The sequence below is a fragment of the Phocoena phocoena genome, chromosome 7 (assembly GCF_963924675.1).
Source record: "Phocoena phocoena chromosome 7, mPhoPho1.1, whole genome shotgun sequence".
NCBI lineage: Eukaryota > Metazoa > Chordata > Mammalia > Artiodactyla > Phocoenidae > Phocoena > Phocoena phocoena.
The window spans coordinates 63,505,818-63,530,895 of NC_089225.1; the positions used below are offsets into that span (position 1 = coordinate 63,505,818).

At 39.2% G+C, this 25,078-nt stretch overlaps 1 protein-coding gene across 1 annotated transcript in view; it reads right to left on the reverse strand.

Moving 5' to 3' along the window:
• The window catches only part of CERKL (ceramide kinase like), a 144,509-nt gene extending 124,168 nt beyond the window's left edge, over positions 1-20,341 (reverse strand). The window contains exon 1 of the mRNA XM_065880155.1: positions 20,104-20,341. Coding sequence (XP_065736227.1) covers positions 20,104-20,341 — 238 coding nt within the window. The remainder of the gene's footprint in view (positions 1-20,103) is intronic.
• Positions 20,342-25,078: the final 4,737 nt, after the last annotated feature.

A 25,078-nucleotide genomic window follows, 5' to 3' on the forward strand; every position in this document is an offset into this window, starting at 1 on the left:
GCTCTGCCTCTTACTACCTGTGTGACCTTGGAGAAGTTACTTAAACTTTTTGCAGTTTTCTCATCTAGAAAATGGGGATTATAATAGCCCTTACCTCTGAGGATTGTTGTGAAGATTTAATGAGTTAATATGTAAGATTCTGGTAACAGTTCCTGGCACATACAATGTGCTATATAAGTGTTTACCACTATTATTATTATTACCTGAACTAATTCAACAAATCTTGCAGTCACCATACCAGTAGCTGAACTAGATAAACCATGAAAGTAGCATGTGTGACAGACTGGTACTAGGCAGGAATGATTAGAGGAGACCTCTTCCATACACTTAGAATACAAAAATGCTCCGGACTTGTTTTGAATTTATAAAGGTAACTCCTAATATTAGGGGGCATCCTGATTGCCTTCCCTAAAGCAGACTTGGAAACACCTCCCTTGTTACAAAGGGCCTACTAAGAAATTTATGGAATAGGTTAGGAGGAGAAAAGTAGGAATTGAGAGAAGACAGACAATATTAGGAAGATAAATTAGAAGTAATAGTAAGACTTACGTAGACTTTCATCACATAATCAAGACAGAACATCTTTTAATTGGTTCATTATGTATCCACAATGGTCCCAAATGAAATGCTCAATTTATAGTGGCTTTATCCCATGAGAAATAAGATTGCTGTTCCTATTAGTTAACTAACAAGTCTTTCAAATTAAGCAAAAAGAAAGGGAAAATAAAGAAAGAATAATAAAAGGAGAAAATTACCAGAAGTTGACTCACAGGTCACTACTACTCTGATTCTAGCTAGGCACAAATATTTTGGGAAATATATCAAGTTCGGTTTGTATTCATCCTGAAAGGGTTTATGTGCCCCACTCACAAGGCAAGTTCTTCATCAATTCCACCCCAGGATGGGACAACGTTTCTGACAAACACTAATGATGATGTAGTGTGCAACAGAAATTTGATCACAATCACCTGGTTTCATCACCTTGTGGTATTTTCCTTGGATCCTGGATTTTGTTATGGAAATGCACAGACTGTGCTGAGGAGGAAAATCTTAGCACACTCTATTCCTGGCAGGAAAGGCTGCACACATCACTGCCCTGAGTACTGAAACACTAGATGGTGTGAGAACACACCAGCTCCGAACGTGACATTCTCCTTATTCACCATTTTGGTTCCTCAACAGATATGAAAACTATGCCATGGCAACAGTTTACGGGCGAAGGAGTTGCTAAGAATTTTTGACTAAGTGATGACCTATCTGTAAGCACATCTACGGTAACAAAAACACATGCTAATAACCTAAGATACAGAAAATAAAACCCACAGCATAATTATTCCAGAATATTCTCAAACTATAATGTCTTGTCCTGAAGGTTTCATTTGTGTTCAAAATCTTTTTGGGAAAAAAAAATGTAAACAACCCTACATTTAGATGATCTTGGTGATAACTTGCTGTTTAGACCGTGACTATCAACAAACTCTTATTTAAAAACTTCAGACTCCAAAAACCGACACCATCAACTTCAGAAATTTCTGTAAGAACCTCCACAACTTCGAAGTTCCCTATTTAAGCAATGGTTTATACAGTGCTTCTCAAACTGACCTCCAGATGATGCTAGACCTTCTATGACACGAACCTAATGAGCTCTGCTTTGCTTTATCTATTGGGAAGGGAAAAGATGCCCTTGGAAGGAAGAGATCAAAATTACAAAAACCACTGCTTTAGTACGGTTGTTGGTTCAAGTAACTGTGCTCTCACAGTGCCCAGTGTATTCAGAGATACTAGGATGCTTGAAGATCAGGGATCCATCCATTTGTTTAGAACGCTCTATTTTCAGTGGACACTATATTAAAAAAACAAAGGCAGTAACCTACAGAGACATGCTCAAAAGCCTTAGTATATTAGGATTTGGACTCTTCCAAAACATTTTCCAAAAAGTTGTTGAAAGAACTTTCTAAAAAATAAAAGTGAGGTCTTCTTCTGCTCTTTAAGGGGATAGATGAGCTAAAATTGACACAAGTTCAATTTCCTTGTAATGTATTTTACAATTACATTATTTTTCCAATACATGCATGCAGTTACTACCTATACAAGATTATTATAATCTATCCCAGGTAATTAGTGCTGAGATCAGCAATTTAATGCCCTTTGTTTGCCAAGTTTTTGTTTTCCCAAGGACCAATCCCACTCTATAAAGATGTGTTTCCAGGATACATATAATTACGCTGGGTATAACATCTGTTGCTTTGCATGTTCAGAGGCTTACCAAACCAAGGTAAGGACACGCTTCTACACCTATTTTAGGAGGATGACTGAAGTATTAAAAGCTTAAAGATTCAGCAGAAATTTTTTTTAAAAAGGCAGTATTTATCAAAAGCAAAAGCTAATTCTAATTTAAATATTTCCAAATAGAATTAACTCATTTCAGCCCTTATTTAGCTAAATGTTAACACGGTGATTATATCATTTTTCAATTTATGTTTCCTATGATTTCATATAGGAATCCTAGTGACGTTTCTACTTCAGTTATCTTTCAGAAGCAGACCATCTAACCAAAAACAAACCCCCTTACTCCGGGACAACAGGGAAAATAATAATGGTGACCTCTTTTTTGTATTTCACCCTTTCATAGCACAGTGGATTTAGATAACAGAACAGCATTGCACTTTCAAATGTAGGTCAGTACTCTGATTGTACCACGAAAGTGAATTGTTCAGACTTAAATAAAGCAGAGCAGTATCAACCCAATCACTTTTCTGCGTGGCCTTTTAAGGCTGCCCAATAATATGATAGTCCTAAGAACTTACAAATATGCAAATATTTATTGGCAAGATTTACCAGGAAGATACAAAATGAACACGAATTTCAGTACTGAAACCTGAAATAAGCCCTTAATAAACGGGGGGGAACAAATCCTACACGGTCATCTCTCACCAAACATTTGCAGTCATAGACAAGAATATTGAAGTTATGAGTTCATCATGTTTTCAGAAAATTTTAGGACAAGCAAACTCATGAGTATCAGTGTATTCAGATGTATTTTACAATCTTTGAGATCTGCGCTTACTATTATATAACTAAGATTGCTATTTGGCCTGCATTTAGACTGATTAGATATGCCAAGTTCACACAGATCTAGAGTTGAGGAAACCTACTTAAAATGTTAAAAAAAATTTTTTCCAAATCATTTTAATATGTTTTAGCTCACTTGACTCTTCTAACAATTCTTATTTCCTAGCGTTATATATGGTTTGATGTAACCAACCATACATTAACTATTATATTAAAAATCAAAAAGAAACAAACCAAAAAAACCTTACCTGTTAACAGGAATTTGGAGGGAAGGGGTAAAACCCACTTTCAGGATTGGAAAAGATTTAGCTAAAGGAGTACTACAGTAAATCCACTTGTTTTGGACTGAATTGTGTCTCTCCAAAATTCATATGCTGAACTCTAATCCCCAGGGTGACTATATTTGGGCCTTTAAGGACTAATTCAGTTTAAATTAGGTCATAAGGGTGGTCCCTAGTCTGATAGGACTGGTGTCCTTATAAGAAAAGGAAGAAACACCAGAGATCTCTGTCTCCATGTGTGCACAGAAGAAAGGCCGTGTGAGGGCACAGTGAGAAGGCGGCCATCCATAAGCTAAGGAAGCGAGGCCTCACCAGAAGTCAACTCTGACAGCACCTTAATCTTGGACTTCTAGCCTCCAGAACTGTGAGAAAAAAGTTAATTTCTGTTGTTTAAGCCACCTCATCTGTGGTATTTTGTTATGTCTGCCCTAGTAGACTAATACACCTTCCTTCTTTAGCTTGTCCTAAGTTTTCATTTCCTCTATAGAATCTCTAAATTTTCTACACCGGGTGGTGACCTTCTGTCTTATCACAACATCAAGCAAAGTATGGCAAACAGAGAAATGAATCATTTTCCTTTTTTCCCTTCCAGGTTTCAATATTTCCAAATGTGAACACTGAAGACTATTGAATGCCAAATGGAGAAAAAACTTTAAATAATTACTTAGGTTATCATTAATTAGAATGCTAGAGTTATATTAGGAGGACACTAAATTATTTTAGGTGGGAATTAATCAGGATAGCAAGGGATGCAAATGCAGCCCAGAAACGACAGATGAGGGTAACTGAGAAACTTGTGTAAGATTTGAAAGTGCAAGTGCCATTTACAATATTTTTCATTTTGCCTTCATACGGGATCAAATACAAAATCTCTCAAGAGTCCTTGCCATTTTTGCTCCCACTCGTTCTTTAAAAGTTTGTACTGGAACTAGAAACACTTCCTCCTTGAGCTTCAAAACTTAGGAGGACCCAGCATGGCTACACCTGAAAAGTTAAGGGTCAAGACTGACTCAGGATTAAGTGGAGAAACAGGTCAGTTTGAAAAGGTTCACCAAAGTCCAAAAGTGACCAACTAGAAAAATGGCCCTTCATCTACCACCACACCTCCCCACCCCCACCCACACCCCCAGTCTCCTGCTAATGCTGCTCCTAACACAGCTCTTGCCTGGGAGCTCAAGTTCTGATTTAAGGGGCTGAGGGAGGGCTTTAAGAAGGTCCCATATGGAGGAAGAGTTTGCCCCAAGCAAAATGCTCCCCCTTCTTACCACTCACCCTAATGCTTGTCCTCTCCGGCACTCACACATGATTTAAGAGTCTCAGAAAAGGGCTCTGGAGTATGGAAATCAAAAAGAGAAGAGAAAGAGAGGGGGACAGAGCTTATTCTGGGAATTTTTCTTAAAGTAACAACTAGACATTTACATTTTGCTTTTCTCCTATTTCATTTTAACCCTAACCATTTTTAAGCTAAACCATCTTCAGGGCATTAAAATACCATTTCGTGAAAGCATTTGTCTGAAATTAAAAATATGTGGTACTGAATTTAGTATTTTGATGGCAGAGTTAAATAAAATTATACAAATAGTTTGTTTATATTTTTTAATAATTTATTGTGAGTATCAATATATCATCATTTAAAAAGAAAGTTTCCACAGCTTCTGTTGTTCTTAGTTTCTGTATCTTTGCCTTTCCCAAATCTAAAATAAGTTCCTGATATTACATTGGTTTCTATATTATCATCTGTAAACTTTGAGAGGCATTATTAAGATTCAGTGGTTAACAGAACTATTTAATTTGGAAATATGTATTAGCCAAAGACACCATTAGGTTTATTCTCATATATCGGGATCAGGGAAACAAAGGAAAGAAATCCAATTATTTAAAACAGTAATCCCTTAACACTGGGATTTTGTTTTAATTATAAAGAGTGTGTCTTATTAGAAACAAAACAAAGCCTTGTCCTTTAAGGGAGAAGCCCCATGTTTCTCTAGTGAACATGCATGCAAGATTTCCTAAAGAATGCTTCAACAAATTAATTTTGCTATTCTTCAATTTCCCGTGATATAACTGACTTCTTAAAAAGAGTGTCAAGTAAACAATTATGAGCCCACCTGTTCATGATATCATACCAGACACCATACGAAGTTAATGAAAATAGATTTCATTTTGTTTCCCGCTCCACTCCACCACTGATAGTATGACAAAATTCTCTGTACTAAAAACTAACAACAAAAAGTATAGGCAGTGATAAGTATTAAAATGGTAACTGCCAAATAGTCTTTATCCTTCAAATAGGACTCCAGATATACCCAGTACCTGAAAACCCTTTTCATGAATGTCTTCCCCCATCCCCATGGTTCCTCCAGTGCCTTGCATAGGGTAGAGGTGTCAAAGGGGTAAGAAGCCATGACTTAAAGTAAATGGCCTGCCCTACAAGAGGCAAGAAGAGTCATTAGGGACTTCCCTTAGTTGGTTCTACTCCCATGATAAACAGAGCAAAACTAAAGCACTATTTGAGGAAATTACACCCCCTTTGGGTCCATCCCACTAACCCACTTAAATGGCTCAGTGTGGAGCCCAGAAGGCTGAGGGAAATCTTTCTTTCTCGAGGGACATTGAGGCTCCTGGCTCTCCTATTTCAGACCTAAGAGAAAGCTATTTAGGTACTCAATACAGCCTCATTTGGGCTTTATCACTGAAACTAAAGCTTTCAGTCATCCTGTCACCCCTCACAGAATTGAGTTTTGGCATGGAAGGCACACAGACATCACCAAGGCCAAAGCTGAACCCAGGCAGGTCCAGCACCTAAGGTTACCTGGCAAGGGCACCAGCTCAGTTTCAGCCAAGAGATGGTAAGCAGGAGACAGAAGGTTGTCCTAATGACAAGTTACCCAAGGGACAAAGAGAGAATAAGAGCAGCAAGGGCTACTGAATGAGCATGGAGATATAAATGATGACACACTTCGAGTCTGAAGGAGTGCAACAGCTGATACATAGAAAGCAGATGAGTAGAAAACAAAACCGAGTGTTCTATTATCTTAATAACATAGGTAAGAATAAGGACTATACCTCATGTATATTTACTTTATTGGGTTTAGAGTTGGTATCAAGTATGTAGGTAATACAAAATTTTATAGACAATGTCCTCTGATACAATAAAAGGAGTTGGAAAATCTATTTATATTTTTTCCACTGGAAAACATGGACAGATATTGCTATTCAAAGTCCTGTTTTTCATTTTGTTGATGTTCCAGGTTTGTTTAAGTACCATGAGTACATGGTCATATTGCTTTCTTTGAATAAGTAGCTATGACTTAAGAAAGACATTTGAGAAAAGAGAGGAAAACAAATTCCAGACAATGGGAGTCTGTGACCATTGCTTCTTAGTCAAGGTCATACCAAAGCAAGTAAAAGAAAGGATCCCACCCGTAACATAATCATTGGCTTATGTTCTCTAAAGTTTTTGCAATCTCCTAGAGGAAAGATTTCATAACTTTATTGAAAGTTCATTTCCTCTTCCTTTGTCTGCCCTTACACATCCATTGAAGATTAGCAATTAGCAAAGGATATGAACAGACCAATGATACACCACAACTACTGCACACTTTTGTAAAATTGAAAGAATAATTTCAGAACCATCAGAAAGAAATTTGGGACCTAAAATTTTGGATGCTAAAGGATCCATTAAAAGGACACTTTTCTATTTTAAAGTATCAATGACACAATCATGAAAAGAGATTTTTAAAATAATGTGCACAGGCAGTTCAATTACTTTCTGAATTATGTCATAAAGCTGAGTCAAAATGTTGTTAATTAATATCAGTAATAAAAAAATAGAAAGTGAGCTTATTCTAATGAAATACTGTAGATTTCACATTAAAAAGTGACTGACAGGTCAAATTCTAAAAAAGAAACTGTAGATATCACCACAAAACTAGCAGATGTTTCTTGGGGTCATTTGTACAAAAACATAAGCATATGTTAAAGAAATCTGACACTATCATGGAATCAGTTGGTGTCTAAAATAATAGCAGCTCCTTATGGCAATATGGTAATATCCGTATCAAATGCACAACACATTATGTTGCAACAGTATGTGCAGACAAAAGAGCATCAGTGGCAGCAATAATGACCAGTGCTTTCATTAAGGTGAAAAAATAAAATTAGAAGGTTATATCCAGGGCATAATTTTATTTAACAGTAAACTGAATGTGATAGTATGTTGAATTTTCTGAGTTTCCATTTAACTGATTTTATTGAGATTCTCATAAAAGCAGAATATTAACCAAATAAGAATACTAAAGTTTTTCTACGGGCCTCCAACATGGGTTTTCTTCAGTCTACCCTAGAATACTGAAGATAGTTATTTTCAAAGCTAATGATAATACTTGGTTAGTTTAGAATATGACCAAGAATTCTTCACTTCAAAATCAATGGTTTCAACCTGGTGTCCTATACTCAGTAAAGAAATAGGTAACTGCTGAATCTTTTTAATGTAAAGCAGCACATAATTTAGTAAGTGTATTATCAGCTTCAATCTCAGAAGTCTAAGATCCTCTAGAATATTCCTTGTTACTAGTCATATCACCCCGAAGTATACAATGTACACAACGAACGGATGCTAATTAAATGTTAATGAACAAAGGTCTTTGAAAAGTCAAAATGAAAAGGCATTTCATAGCTTTACATTGTTGGGACTCATGTTGCACTCTAGGAAATTTAGATTTGCAAAAGCACTTAGAATTTCAATGTACATATCTTCCCATGCAGATGAAGTGGATGCAAAGTGAGTCTGTACACACCTAACAAAGTATTCAAGTACCAAGAAGATTTGAGTAAAAGAGGTCCCCCCATAAGATGTTTCCATGGCATGAAGCTCAATAACAGAGTAGGTTTGGTCCCAGTGTAAAACATTCAAACAATATGGAAAATGATAGCTTTGTCTTCCATTCAGAAGCTAGGATATCAAGATATTTTTCCCCAAAATATGAAAAATGCTAATTCAAAGAAATGGAAATAATGATTTTTAGAGAAGGATGTATTTTTACTTTTAAAATGAGTGTATTAGAAATCAAATCTCATGACAAAAATGTATCCACATTATTTAGTTTAAATATTTAAATATTATCTAAAGTAAGTGGGCTATGAATGGGACTTCAAAAATCCATTATATTCACCAAGATTTCAACTGTAGCAAGTTTTCATCTGTATAATGAAAACCACAACAAAACATACTATCTAGACTTTACACTTTCAGTACATGAAAACATGCCTGAAATATAAAGAAACCAGTGCACTCTAACAGTTGTTCAATTTTATTGATCCTATTCTTCCTGCACAGATGGGCACTAGAAAATACTTTGAATTATGTGTTTGTAACATTTTACTAAGCTTGAAAGTTTAATTTGGAACAAATATTATATTTGCATTAGACAAAAAGATTTTTTACTTTAAAATGATATAGAAACAGTTTTTATACATATAAAAATTGACATTTAAAATTATTTCACCTCTTTTTATATTTCAATAATACCTAAACATTATGGTCGTACAAAGATCATAACTTTATTTACCAATTTTTAATGAATAGTGTTTTCTGAAAATAGCTTTAAACTTTTTTCCAAAGCAGCCCCAACCTAGTAAGAAAGGGCACAGAAGGAGAGCCCGAGGCTCATGGAAAACATAGATCTTAAACTTGACAGGGTTCAACTTATAATCCTTCAAGAGCAATTTCTCAAGCTTATGCATTCTTCAAGCTTTCCATTTCCCTTCTGTTTGAACATTTTGCTAGTCTTGGCATATTTGATTCTTGGTAGAATACATTTCGCGTGAGATAACTCTTAGATTGGCAAAATAAGAAGCAATTTTAGCTGTGTTCATTATCCATTCCATTGTCCAAGCTAAAAATCTCAGCTTCACCATCGTTTCTTCCCTTTCCCTCAAACCCCACATCCTCCAGGTTCTATCTTTGACAATATCCCTTTGCACCTGGCCTCACCTCTCCTCTCCATTCTCCCAGCCTAATACACACCATCTCCTGGATCTTCTGGGGTACCGGCCACTGAAATGGACTCCATTTATAATCCATCCTACCCCCATGGTTGTCTTTCTAAAACCCAAACTCACTTACTTTAAAAAACAAAAACTTGATATCCTCTGACACTCGGCCTTTGCCACCCTTTACTCAACCCTCAGTTTAAGACACCAACTTCCCGGCATGATATTCAAGGCCCTATGCAAACTACTGGCTTACACAAAGGACTATCATCTTCTCCCATGAACATACACTCTCCCCACAGGCTATGGTCTTATTTTCCACAAAGGTCAAAGCATTCTTTCCTGATTTTTCCAAAATATTACTTCCTATAATGGTTTCCTTATTCTTTTGTGCCGCCAACTCCTAATCATGCTTCAAGGCCCACATTCAAGTTTACCCTCACACCCCTCTGCAGCTCTCCCTGACCTCCCCCCAGCCCACTCAAACAAAATGATTTTCTCCTTTAGCTACATTTCCTTGGTTCTTTATAATGCCTTGTAAGTAATACCTCAGTGGCACATAAAATAGACTACCTAGTTATTTTGCTGATAAGTCTCCCTGCAGATTGTGAATACTTTGAAGCAGAAATTGTGTCAAATTGATTGTAGCATCCCTGAAACCTATGAGATACCCTAGCACATAATAGTTGCTCCCTGATATTAGGAGGAATAAGCTAAAAAAGTGAATTATTTAAAGAGGAAAATTCAAGTTAAAATTATGCCGATACCATTTCTTATCTCAGATTGGTTTTTTACAACAAGGTCTGAAAATATACTCTTTTGAAGAAACTGTACAGAAACAGGTACCCTCATACAATGACAATAGAAAAGCAAAACAGCACAATCCTTTTGAGGGAACTTGGAAATATTTAGCAAAATTATATAGGCAGAAAGTAGATGGGAAACCTCTGTACCTTTCACTCAATTTTGCTGTGAACCTAAAACTGCTCTAAAAAGTAAGTCTGTTAAAAAATTATATAGATATTTATTCTTTGAGTCAACAATTCCACTTCTAGGAATTTAGTAGTTTATTCCAAAATAAATTTTAGTAGTTTATTCCAAAAATATACTAAAAAAAAAGACATGACAAGGATTTTTTTGTTACACCACTATTTGCAATAGCAAAAATGACTGGAAACAACCCAAGTCTTTCTACAGAAAGATGGTTCAATAAACTATAGTACACAATAGATTACTGTGCAGATATAAAAAGAAATGATGACTCTCGCTATATACCTCTATCAAGTGATATACCAGGTACACTGTTAATTCAAAAAAAAATCAAAGTGCAAAAAGCATATATGGTACACTACCAAGCACTTAAGAAGATGGGTAGGAGTGAGGTAAGGAGAATAATATATGTACATGTTTGCTATATAAGAATAAACCAAAAAAATTAAAAAGGCTTACCAATAATAGGAAGGAAGAAAAAGGGTAGAAGGGGCACAGATAAAAATTATACTTCCCAGGATATAGCTTGTTTAGCTGATTTGATTTTGGAACCATATAAATATTTTATATAATTATAAAACAAAATTGGATTAAAAAGAGCAATGCCCAAAAATAAAAGCAAAACTGAAACAAAATATTGATTTGGAGGCATAACATCACAGATAGGAATGATTCCAAGTGTCTTTAAGACATAGTAATTTGACTATACATAGCATATACTCTAAGTGGTATGTCCCTAAGAGCTACAACAAAATATTACATAATGATCTTAAATGGCTCTGATTAATTATATTATTGATGGTGGCATTGGTGTTGGTATTCTGTGATGTACATTTATTGCAGGATAAGGCAAATCAGTAATGATATTGTTGCAGTTAGAACACAGGATTTTAAGGTTAGGAGCAAGAAGACGAAGTAAAAACCTTTCGGTCTTGAACTTTTACTGGAAATAACAGCAATGATTCCATGGTGCATTTTTTCCTTTCGGAAAAAAAAGAATACATACTTCCTAGCTCTGCTTTCAGAAAAACCTAGGAAACAGGACCATATAAGGGAAGTTCTAGCAATGAGCACACAGGTGCTCAAATTGTGGTCTCTAAATACCATTAGTCAATTTAAAAAATTAGGCTTCCTTGATGATAGGCATAAAATGTTCAAGATGAGCCTGGAATATCTTGCCACTCCAGAAAGCAAAGAAGCTAACAGAGACAGCTGAGAGAACGTCAAAATGTCTCAGAAGTCAGCCTGAAGGGGTTCCCATTGGTCCAAAAATCTAGAATTGGGGCAGTCCGAGAATTAGTAAGAACAGTCATTGCTGTGAATTGAAATATATTTAATATATTTAAATAACTGAGCTCATAATGGTAATAATAAACGTTATTGGTCACTGTGGCTGCTGTGATTTCTCCCTTTAAGAACTTGCTTTTCTGCTGCAATGAATGCAGTTAGCTGACAGCCTCCAGCTACTGGTGCCTTTAGGATCCACCTCAGCTTCACTCTTCCCAGGCAGTCCCCAGTCTATGACTGAACACAACTAGATTTGGCCATTTCTACCTAAGACAGGACCCCTAATGAGCAATCTTTGCTCCCAAGCTCTCACCATAGGTAAACAAAGACTTTATCAGATAAGCACCATAGACTGAGGTTCTCCCTGACCCTGCCTGCTTCATCCCCTCTTTATAGGTGTCAGACTGGCATCACAGTCTGAACATTATCCCTCCCAACCTGCTTCCTGCCCCTTTTATCTTTCACAGACATTCGCCCCCAACAAACCTTTCATTTTCCTATGAAAAACTACAGTCCAGACAACCCAGTTTGTTCAGAAAATAAGTTATAAGGAAAAAGTTAAAAATGGAGAGGAATCTGTGGATTCGAAGATATAAAAGACATAGCAACCAACTGCAATATGGACCTTATTTAAACATTGATTTATACAAAAAAGAGAAAGAAATAATCAGGAGACAATGAACACTAACTGAATATTTAAGGATAAAGAGGATTATCTTAAATTGGAATAGTGGTATAGTGACTATACTGGGTATCATATTGTGTACTATATTTTTTTAATCCTTATCTCCTAGAGATACACGTAAGATGTTTATAGGTGCAATTATATGATGTCTAGGAATTGCTCCCGATTATTCCAGATAGAGGGACATATGGGTAGGGCATAGATGGAATAAGACTGGCCTTGAAAATTGTTTAATCTCAACGTGTCACATAGAGTCTCACCACTCATTGGGTTGAACATGAAAGCTTATTATATTATTCTTTCTACATTTGGGTATGTTTGGTGTTTTCCACAATAAAAATATTGGGTTTCAAAAACTTTGTCCCATTTGGTCATTTACTCAGGAAGTAGAAGCGGCAAGAGAAGTGGAACATGCTCTCTACAGTGGAACTGTCAGGAAGGTCTGAAAGAAGTCAGATGATTTTGCTTTATTAAGGTTTATTATTCTGATTTACCCCTTAAATTATCATTTCTCATGTCAAATTTCATGTGCTATTTCTAGAGCAATATTAATAGTGGAGATGGTAGGCATTACTATCTAACTCTTATTCTAGATATGAAAATAAAAGTTTTAATATTTTACCACTAAAAAAAAAAGGTTTATTGTTTTGGTTTGGACCATGATGCTGCACTGTCAGTAACTCGGACATCACACAGACTCTTGAAGGCATTAGGGAGAACTCTTCCTTACTGGACTGAGGAAACAGCATAACCTCCTGGGTACACTGTAGACTCTGGAGTCAGGCTGCTTGGCTTGGAATCCCAGCAACTCCATTCCTAGCATGACCTTGGACAAGGAACGTCACCTCTGGGCCCTAGAAATAAAAATCCTGTCCGGACTACATAGTCTTGTTGGGAAGATTAAACAAGATAAGACACTTAGCATAGGACCTGGCAGGGTAAATATCAATAAACGTTCACTATTTTCAGTCAAACACCGGACACCGATGCATAGCAGTAGCAGTAGTTTCCAGAACACTGTTTCTGATGAAAATCTTGGAATGTACATAGGAATTCCCCGATGCCAGCTGGTACATTATTTTAGACTTATCTGTAGGCTTACCATAAGTCCATAGCACTATGCCAAATGTTTTTTAATATATGCATACCTGCCCGCCTGCTTGCCTGCCTGTCTCTGGATTCTGGCATCCATTACACTAAGGGTCCTCCACTTCTAGTTCACATGCCAAAAGTCAGCAGAAGGTTTAATTCCCTTCAAACTCCCACTTCCCTCCCAACTTTCCCTTTTAACTCATCACTTACTGATCTTGGAAAACACAAGAGCATATAAAAAGCCATGGCTACCAAGAGTTTCTTCCCTTTGCCCACCACATACCCGACCAGAACTCACTTGCTCAGCATACGCTACCCCCATCATTGGCATAGTACTTCTAAAATTCGGGCAGGAATACAGTCATATGGAAGGAATTAGAGAGGCCTATGCTGAGGACTTTGATGATGTTTGTAGATTTGTCAATATTTGAAATGCAATCTAATAACCTAGTCAACTAATGGACTAGGCAGGATTAGCAATAAGGTTCAAAAGGAACATTCTAGTACTGAGATCACAATGAATTATATATTCTATATCCCTGGCCCTTTAAACAAGGATGTAATTTCCCAAATTACAGAGGGCACAAAAAATGTCCAGTCTAGGCAATAGCATCCTACTGTGTACCCAACCTATCCGTTGATCCCTATTGTCTACTGCCGTGGCTCTTTGGTTCTTTAGTTCCATCATGTTCAGACTCCTGCAGTTCACTTCAGGTCCTCCTGCTATGGCGGATCCCATCTGGATCAGCCTCTACCGACCTTGATCCAGTTTATCTGATTTGCAGTTTGTACATCCCTTGCCTTCAATTGCAAGTACCACTCCCCACTTCTAGGGGGATATTTTTGTGCCAGTTGCAGCCTCAAATACCCCCACGTGGAGGAGACCGAGAGGAAGGGGACACAAAAGTAGACCAGTTTTTAAAAGTGTCTGTCTTCAGATGGTGCCACATGGCTGTGGTATATTTATGAACAACACTGGGATGCAGACTTTCATGGGGTCAAGGTACGCAAGCTAGGACAGTTATTTCAAATTTACTATCCCTATAGTAAGAAACAGATTTTTTGCCAAATTTTAGTTTAAATAAATCATGACTGTGAGGAATAAGACTATGGTTTTAACAGACAAGACTTCAATTTTACTGTCAGCCAATTAATTCACAATAACAAAAGCATGTTTTTGTACTCACAAAGTACGTTAAAGGGTTCTGCCACTTGGGCATCTCTGGACTCAGTTGTTTTATCTTTAAATCGGCAGCTCAGATTATATGGTCATATCAGTTCTATGTCGGGATTAATTACTGAAAACTGTACCTTACTATAAAGATGCAAACCCATGCCTGGGAATAAAGGGAATAAACATTTTCAACTCTTCATGGGTCTATGCATTAGAGCTACGTTGTCTAACGCGATCGCCACTAGCTGCACACGGCTATTAAATTTATTAAAATTAAATAAAATTTTAAATTCAGTTCCTCAGTCACACTAGCCATATTTCAGGTCCTCAGGTGCCCCAAGTGGCTGATGGCAACCGTATCGGACAGAGCAGATACGGAGCATTCCATTAGTGCAGAGAGTTTAACTAAACAGTCATGCTTAGAGACTCATTCTATATTTCGTTTTCCTGTGTGGACCAATTTAAGAAAAAGCTAATAGTTATACAATATGAGCTTTATACAGTATTTATACAATAGCATAACAGACCTGTCAAAGCGTTTTAAAACGTTATAAACATTACACGCAGTTGCCTGGTAAGCTTGATTTTTCGCACCCAGTTTTTAAAAATTCCTTCAAATTTGACAGCTTAGGAATACACTAATAATTTTTTTAAAGAAGTATTTTTCTTCTTCATATGTAGACTGGTGAATCAAAGCATCACGTTTTACTGAGTAATTAGTCCTTCAATAATTCACATGAGTAATGGGTCACTTCGGGGTTTAACCCCTGCTTCCATTATTTCTGACCAACGGTTTACCGACAGATGTCTCACTTTGGATATACACAACAGAAGCCTGGGATCTGTTTCACGTACATCTGTTCCCAAACAGCTCAGGCAGATTAATACTTAGAATGGACCCAGCTCTGCTAAGTCCCGTGTAATCACTAACTCTTGTTGTTTTAAAATTGATTGGTTTTTTTCTCATTTTCACATTTTTCCACATTACCTTTCACGTTGCAAAGTTTCCAGCAAATGAATGTCTATAAAAACTTAAAGGACAAGAAAATCACGAACTCCCTTATAAAAGAAACACTTTCAAGACCTTATTTTGAAGCCCAGCTTTTTCAGGTTTTTCTGGTTACTGCTCTAATTAAGCTGAGCTCAAAGTCGTGGTAGGAATCACCCTTTGAAAAAACACAACATGAAATGGTATAACCTGAGGTAGTAAGTCTAAGAATAATAAGAGAATTGTAAACCATAACTAAGATTTGAAACCTTCACCGTATTTTTAAAAATATTTAAAACATAACATTCTCATGCTAATCGAACATATTGTAAGATCCTTGCCCTGAAATTTAATAAGAGGGTACAGGAAATGAAATTGAAGAAAGGATAAGCTAGTCCTTTTGTCCATCATGAAAAAGCTGCTCATGACTAGCCTTATCCCACTATTTTCTATCAGAAAGTGGTTTCTTCCTTTCGAAAGACAGAACCTGTGCTGAGGTGACTGCCCACCTCTCATTATTGTGTCTTGAAGCTAGGGAAGGGGAGCAAGAAACTTGGCCCGTATTTCCCAGGCAGTTCTTCTAATTAGAAATTCATTAGGGCTGTGAAGCTCTAGGTGTAAAATACAAGTCTTCCACACACACCTGGCAGCTGATCACTAAAACTTAACTCAGGTTTATTACGATGTCCTAACACCAAAAGTCTATAAAAATAGGTATTTTCTTTAAAATGCAACTTCAGAGTTGATGGTTCTTAGAGATCATATAATGTAAACGCCTCATTTTGCAGATAAATGAACTGTCACTCAGAGCAGTTAAATGACTTGCCTTAAGTCAGTTACACCCGTTAGTTGTAGACAAGACCTCAGGCCCCTTGGTGCCCACTCCTGAAACCCTTCCTACACCAGATGGGAGATTACAGACAGCCGGAGTGGGGGGCCTGTAAAAGATCCTGTAGTGCTTTTCATACTTCAAGGTGCTATTCATTAGTAAATGATAAAGGTGCCCAGTGTGAGATAACAGAGACTTGTGGGCATTTGGCATTCCAGTCATAGAGATCCCTAAATTAATCATTCTTAAGTGTACTAAAATATGAGCTTAACATAGTCTAATGCTATGCATTACTGACTCTCCCTACCAGTAGCTTTTCCTTTACGGGAAAATCTCATAACCAGGTCTCACAGTACAGTAAGCAGATTCTGCATTGGGGATACACAAAAATGCTTGTACCTTCTGTTTCCATCTAACGTTTCAAATAGAAGTTTACCACTTGGTAAGCGCACGTTCCTAGAAGTCTGTCCTCGGTTGAGATTTAGAACAATGCCAACAGGCCATCAGTGATAATTTTGAAAATGTTGAACTCTGAAAATATCTGATCCAGTAACGAGCTAAGGGCTAAATGACAAAATACACATATTGGTCTATGGCATCTGCCCATACCCCCTTTCTGAGTCTCTTCTCAATTTCTGACACCTCACGCCTGGTCCCAGGCACCATGTAGGGGGCTAACAACACTGTGGTCTGCTCTGCCTAGACAGGGTCCCATGACCCAGACGTGCCTGACCTTTCTCATTTGGCCTTAAAATCCTCATCTGACCCCTCTCCCATTTCTTCACAAAAGGTTTTGCTCTTTCCTAGAGCACAGAGAGCTAACTTGGTAATTAACATGAATAAACTCAAAGGATTCCACAAGTAAAATGACTGTAATTTGAGATTCCAATAGGAAGATCATTAGGTACCATGGCAGGCGACAATGAAGATATTTTCTGAATGGCTGATGCCCTTTTGTGTATACAGTTTGCTTACAGATGTGACATACTGGTCAATCTATGCCCTGGTCATAGATTGCTTTCTTTTTCCAACTTACAGCTGAGCAAGATGGAACCTTCTCACCATGACGCTAACAATGGAGAAGTAAGCCAACATTAGCTGAAGAACGTTTTGTAAAAAGAGTTCTAATGCTTTAACAAAAGGGGAGGGGGATACTCTTACAGATGATGAGAAATCACTATTAAGTAGCAGTGTAGTAATCAGATTATAATGCAATGGGCAAAACTAAAGTTCATGAGACCAATTAACAAATTAATTCACGTAACAAATGTTTATGTCAGGCACTCTTCAAAGCGCTGAGAGTAAACAAAACAGATGTCCTGAACATCTTCCCTCTTCTCATGTAGATCCCGTCTCTGGGAGCTACACCATCAGTTCCCCCCAGTTCTGAGGCCTTCAGATTTGGTCTGAATTATACAACCAGCTTCCCTGGTTCTTCACTTTGCAGATGGCATAGAGTGGCATATCTCAGCCTCCATAATCCCATAATCTCCAATTCCCATAATCAATCTCCTCAAATATATATTGTACTGTGTATTTTTTTCAAGGTTCTATTTCTCTGGAGAATCCTACTACATGTCATTATAAATAAGCCAAAACCCAAAGAAGGCAGAACACCAAGAGTGAGCCCTAATGTAAACTATGGACGCTGGATGATAACGATGTGTCGATGTCCATCAGTTTTAACAAAGGTACCACCTTGGTGGGAAATATTTATAATGGGGGAGGCTATGCATGTGCGGGGAGCAGAGGGTATATGCACCTTCTGCTTAATTTTGCTGTGAACCTAAAACTGCTCTAAAAATAAAGCCTATTTTAAAAAAAAAACAAAACAGCTACTAAGGCACTATGAGATTTAAAAACTGAGTGGTCTTGCAAGCATCTCATATGATGTAATAATGCCCAGCAATCCGACCCCACCCCTACCCTTTCCTGGGACAGCCAGGCACAGGCCAAGGAGCAACAGACATGGTCTCCTCCACTACATCCTCCCACACCACGTCCTCCCAAGTATGGCAACCTTAAGGTAGTTTTTCCTCCATTTTCTGGAACCAATTTCAATTGTCTTTCACCACGCACATCTAAGCTAATTCCACATCAGAGAGTATTTCTCACATTTAAACATCTCTCTCAATACCTCCTTTTCTTTCCCCACTCTTATTATTTTACTAAGTAAAACATCTCTTGGTTCCTCCTACAAAGAGTAGTGCTTACTAAGGTGCTAGGCTTCTGGACCTCCAATTTTCGGGGCCCGAAGTGGTTTGCATACTAGGTGTTAGTTACAAAGAAAGGATGGTATATCTAAATGAAGAAAAAGAAAACCAAAGTGTTTTAGGTCAAAATTAAAGATCAACACTTGCAACCTTTAGAGTTATAACTGTCGGGATGTCTTTTTAAACTCTACAGCCAGGAATGCTAATTAAGACTATTTTCCCTCCATCACCACTCAGTATATAAAAGAGCATTTTTTGTCTTCATGCCATTATTTGACTTTTCGTGTACCGGTATTGCAACACTGATTTGAATATCTCTCGTTGCACAATGTCTCATTTTATTCCTATAGTATTTCAGCTTCATTGTAGGTTAAATCGACTCTTGTAGGCCAATTTAAACTCTAATGGTAAACTTCTATGTCCCCAAATTCAAACAGACTTAAAAACTAAACAGAATAACTCTACGTCCATATCCCCAGCTTTTAACTCAAAGGTTCTAGAAAATACTCCACATCTTGGTTTTCAACACACCTGAAAACATTTTTAATTAAAGTCAAAGGCAGTTTTAGTTAAGTGGGCCAGCAGGACACCTGCAGCAGAAGCAGAATTCCCACTCAGAACCAGCACTGGGTCCCTGACTAGTCTGTTTTGTTCGATTTTTGTACACAAAACTTTAAAACAGTGACATTTTTCTATTCTTTGAGGTAAACAGCGCATTGTGTCTTGTTTTCCAACAGGGGAAGGCATTTTTTTAAAATTTCGTAAGTTAGCATTTAGAGGGGACGTGTACCACATCCCAAGGTTTTCCCCTAAATCATCTCTAAGACTTGAAATAGTTCTATTGTACAGAATTATAACACTTTCTAAATAAAGGTTTAGGTCAAAAGGCAAATGCACGTAAACAACAAGATGATTCTAAAGTCAATATTGAACACCAAAAGTTTCTAGACTGACCTTTAGACTTGATTCTAGACAATGGCAAGGAATGTGAGGGATGGAAAAGTCCAGGGAGACCAAAAGTTGGGGTGAAACTTTCAGAAGTCAGCAAAATGAGAGCTGGATTTGAAACCCACGTGTAGGTAGACTCGGTAAAATGCTTTTACTTTCAGCGTTACCGTCAGAAGTTGACGGAGTAAAACTTCAACTTGGAGGGGAGGAGCAGGTGACTTTTCTACATCTGGAAAACACCTCCCCTTGCGGGGCTCAATTCTTTCTTCGGCGTCACAGAGCAGAAGCAGAGTGTGACTTAGGTCCCGGGATGGCACCCCAGGCGGAAAGCCAGCTGGGAGGGGACAGGTAGCGGGAGGCCCCTGGGGGCGGCGCGGGTTCTCCCCCCCTGGCGGGAGGGAGGAGGCGGCGGCTTCTGGACGCGGTAGCCCGCTGTGGCAGAGGCGGAGCTTGCGGAGGGACTGCGCCGGGAGGAGGGTGTGGGGCCGGGAGAGCGAGGAGGCGCCATGGGGGGCGAAGACGCCGGGACCTTCTAATTGGGACCACTCACCTGTGGGGCGCTCGGGCTGGATGGGCTGCCACCTCAGGGCTCGCTCGCTCAGCACCACGTCGCAGCTGTCCCTCCGGATCTCGAAGATGCCCCGGAGCAGAATCAGCTCGGCCGCCGACTCTGGCTGCTGCCCGGACGCCCACAGCACCGAGGGCACGGCGTCCGCCGCCGGGGGCGCCTCCTCCTCCCGGCAGCCCTCCAGGGCGCTCACCCTGCCGCCGCGCCTCCCCCGGGGCATGGCGGAGCTACCGGCTGGGCCCGAGCCAGGGGTCCGGGGAGGCCTTTGGGGGAGGAGGTGGAGCCCGCGGCAGCCGCGGCTCTGGCTGCGTCCGGCGCTGCCACAGCAACCGCGCGCGGGGCAGAGACCCAGAAGGGAGGCGGGGCGGGGCGCGCAGGCGGAGCCGCCCTGACCTAGTCCAGCACCTTGGCCCGCCAGCCTCCTGCCTCTGCCACTTACTACAAAAAGACCGCAGTCCAGGAAGACGAATAAGTGGCTCTCTCCACCTAGTCCCTACAGTTGCTTGACATTTTGCGCACTGCGTTACCCGCCAAAATATAGGCCAGCGCTTCTGAAACACTGACTTGCATACTCACCCCTGGGCATCTTGTTAAAATGCAGATTCTTATTGAACAAGTCTGGGACGAGGCCCCCGACACTGTTTCTAGGAAGCTCCCAGGTAACGCCGCTGATCCTCAGAACGCACTTTGATTTGCAAGGGTATAACCCTCTGTTTTTCCACCTTCTTCCCAGCGGGCTTTCCTGGAGCGCAGAGGTCGTGCTTTATAACCTTGCTTGCATGGCCCCAACAGTTAGCTGAACTATATGCAGCTGGTAATAGAGAACTCAGTTCCCAAAAGCCCTGAGAGGACGCCAAAGACAAGTCCCTGGTTTACATAGACAAATTTTCGTTCTGACAAATTTAATGTTAAAGGAAGGTGCCTCCATGCTGTATTAAAGGTCCTACTTTTCCCCAAGATACTCCTCTGCAGTCTTGTCTCTGCCTGGATCTGACTTTCCCTGGAGAGAGATCACAAGAAGCAGGGCTTGTTCTCCTGAACACTAATGCAGCGTTACCTGGAAATGGAGAGAGCCCGGGCCGGGGCGGGCGTGGGAGGGTGGGGGCGGTCAATCCTTCACTTTCTCGCGATAACTGAGATTCATGAAATTAGCTGTTAATTTGCAAAGCACAGTCTGGAGGCCAATGGTTCTCAATCACATTAGAGTTACCTGGGGAGTTTGCTTATAATCCAGATGCCCAGGCTACACTCAAAGACAATGAAATTGGAATCTCTGGGGGATGGGACCAGACTTCAGGAGTTTTTAAAGCTCTCCAGGTGATTGCAATGTTCAGCCAGAGCTGAGTGCCGCTGCTTTAAGCAGTGTATTAACAGGGAGCTGACAACTTGTGAAAGTGAGTTCTCTGGTAGGAGGAGCCAGAGTGGGAAGTAAATCAGCAGGCTTATTTTTTATATACATAAGGCCAGAATAATTGCATTGAGAAAAAGTTAGGGAGAGGAAATTAAATTCATAGAGTTGTGAATCTAGTTCCACTATGCTAGTGCCTGACCAGTAACTTCTGGTAGGCAGCCACTTCTCTTTCTGTCCTCACCCCTCGTCACACTGCAAAGTCAGACAGAAGAGCTAATGGTAGCAGGAGCATCTCAAGGGTCTCTGCTCAAACTTAGATTTCAAAAAAACGAGGATGGAGACCACAGACCTAGCCAAATCCCTTTCAGACACAAAGCGCCTGTGTGCCAGTTAAGCTAGGACTCTTACTGTTTAATGCTCTGAAAACAAATACCCAAGCTTCCAGGTGAAGTGGGGAAGAGCCTCAGTGTGATCTGATTGCAGCCAGCTGTTTCTTGGAGCAGAAGTGCAGCTGCTGTTAAACCTCACGCAGGCTTCAGGTGGCTCGGCTCAGCGGTCATTAGTGGGGAAGGCTGGTGCCCTCCGCAGAATGAGTTGCAGTTCTGGAGTCAGCATCTTGTATTCACAGCTGTCAGGCAATCAACACAATTAGAGCTTGTTGGCATTTTAAAAGCTCACTGAAAGCCAGGGCCGATAGGCCAAGGCAGTGGCTACTTCTTAGGACATTTGCAAGGGGCAAGTTGCCATTTTTCAAGCTTCAGTCAAGCCAGACAGCCAAAAACATTGGCTTTGGCTTTCTTGAGGATGAAAGTACTGGCTATGTTCCATTCTTTCCCTTTGATGAGCTGTTCTCTTCTAGGATTCTAAAGGTTGCAGTGCCCTGGAGCTCTATCCACAGGATCCATCTACACGAGCATCAGTGCCATGGCTTTACATACTATTCAGGGCTCCTCCAGTGATGTCATCAGCCCCAATCAGTCCCCTGAACTTCAGGCACTATGTCCAACTGCCCACCTGACATTGCTAGTTGGCTATCCAACAATCATCTGAAACATAACATCTAAAACCAAACACAGGATTTTCTATCACAAACCTGTTCCTCCCAGAATGTTGCAAATCTCAGCAAATAGTGTCATCAAAATCCTTGACATCATCCTCATTTCCTTTCTCTGTAATGAGAAAAAAGAAAAATTCATGACATATTTAATGTCTGCATGTCAATCTATATTTTGGGTGAAGTGAGCTTTAGTTGCATCCATCTCTCAGTCATTTCTGATGCTAAATAAGCACATTGTCAAGGGGTCTGCTTCCCTCTCATGCTGAATGGAGATTTTGTCAGAATGTTCCTGCAACTCGGGCTCGTACTGCCTAAAAGGTAGAGGGCCATATATCCCTACAAGAATTACAGAGAAGCGAGAAAAAATTGTAGAATCCCACCAAGTCAGAATATGACATCTTCTTCATATGCCAGTTTTTTGCACTCACATGGAAACTCTGTTTAAAATGAATTGCTCAGCTGTGTTTTAGGACACATCTCAAATGATTATGGGATGACAATGACCATGTAATCTCTAGCTTCTCAATAAACAATAACAATAAGTAACAGAGGAAAGAAGAATAGGCACTTCTTTCCTTTCCCTCAAGTTTTTAAAGCCCCATTTACAGGTAGGTACTATATTCATAAACTTGGAGCAATTTGAAATGTATTTCAACCAAATAGAGAGCTTGAAACATTCTCACAGTATCTGCTAGCAACACTGTAGTGCAGAATCTTAAGTTAGGTATAACCAGATACACAAGTAAAACACAATTTAAATCAGAAACATATGCTCATTTTCTAGAGCTCACACTATTATAACTGTGAAAAAGGCATTATACCGAGGAGGCAACATCTCGTCCCACTGTTGAAAACAGCCCACTGCTTTCAGACCTCTTACCCATAGGCACCAGAGAGTTTGGCACTGGGTTCGGTCTTTGATTATTACATCATTTTTTGTCACCATTTTGGGCATGTCAGTGTCCTAGTCCCAAATTTCCATGACAGCCTCATCCCAACAATCTATGGTGTCCTCTGTTGCAGGCTCCCATTCTTAGGACGTCCTCTGGACCTTGTAGAACTTCTTAAATGCTTAAACTCAAAAAGCACTCTTTCAGAACACAGACTCTTGTTCTTTTCAAACTTGGATATGCTTAAGAATCTTTAGTTTGTTTTAAATGTAAATTCCCAGTGTTTACCCCCCACTGATGCTCTGAGATTTTGAATCTGTAACTGAACTAATCCTAGAAACGTGTGTTTTAAACAGGTACAACAGGTGATTCTGTATGTTTTTGACAACATACACACCACTTTGACAATCAGTGAGCAGATCCTTCCTGTTTGTCCTGCTCTTGACCCCTGCCGTTTTACCACAAGGCTTGTCCATTTGTCTATCATTTACAAGTAATAGAATATCCAGCTAAAAGTGTTTCAAAATACAATTTTACTTCTCATGTAAACAGAGCTCTGGAGTCAGGCTGTTCCGGGTTGGCCTTTAGGAAATTGAGGGCTTTTTAACAAATGGGACCTAAGCAAACTTATAAACTTTTGCACAGAAAAGGAAACCATAAACAAAACAAAAGGACAACCCACAGAATGGGAGAAAATATTTATAAATAATGCAGTGGATAAGGGCTTAATCTCCAAAATATACAAACAGCTCATACAGCTCAATATCAAAAAAACAACCCAATCAAAAAATGGGCAGAAGACCTAAATAGACATTTCTCCGAAGAAGACATACAGATGGCTACAGGCACATGAAAAGATGTTCACCATCACTAATTATTAGAGAAATGAAAATCAAAACTACAATGAGCTATCTATCACCTCACACCAGTCAGAATGGCCATCATCAAAAAGTCTACAAATAATAAATGCTAGAAGCGGTGTGGAGAAAAGGGAACCTTCCTACACTGTTGGTGGGAACGTAACTTGGTGCAGCCACTATGGAAAACAGTATGGAGGTTCCTTAAAAAACTAAAAATAAGAGTTGCCATAGATTCCCACAATCCCACTCCTGGGAATATATCCAGAAAAGATAAAGACTCTAATTTGAAAAGATACATGCACCCCAACATTCATAGTGGCACTATTTACAATAGCCAAGACGTGGAAGCAACCTAAATGTCCATGGACAGATGAATGGATAAAGAAGATGTGGCATATATATACAATGGAATATTAGCCATAAAAAAATGAAATAACGCCATTTGCAACAATATGGATGGACCTAGAGATTACCATACTAGTGAAGTAAGTCAGACAGAGAAAGACAAATATGATATCACTTATATGTGGAATCTAAAAAAATAATACAAACTTATTTACAAAACAGAAACAGACTCACAGACATAGAAAACAAACTTATGGTTACCAAAGAGGAAAGGGGGTAGGGAGGGATAAATTAGGTGTATGGGATTAACAGATGTACACTACTATATATAAAACAGATAAATAACAAAGAATTACTATATAGTACAGGGAACTATATTCAATATCTTGTAATAACCTATCATGGAAAAGAATCTGAAAAGGCTTACTTTGCTGTACACCTGAAACTAACACAA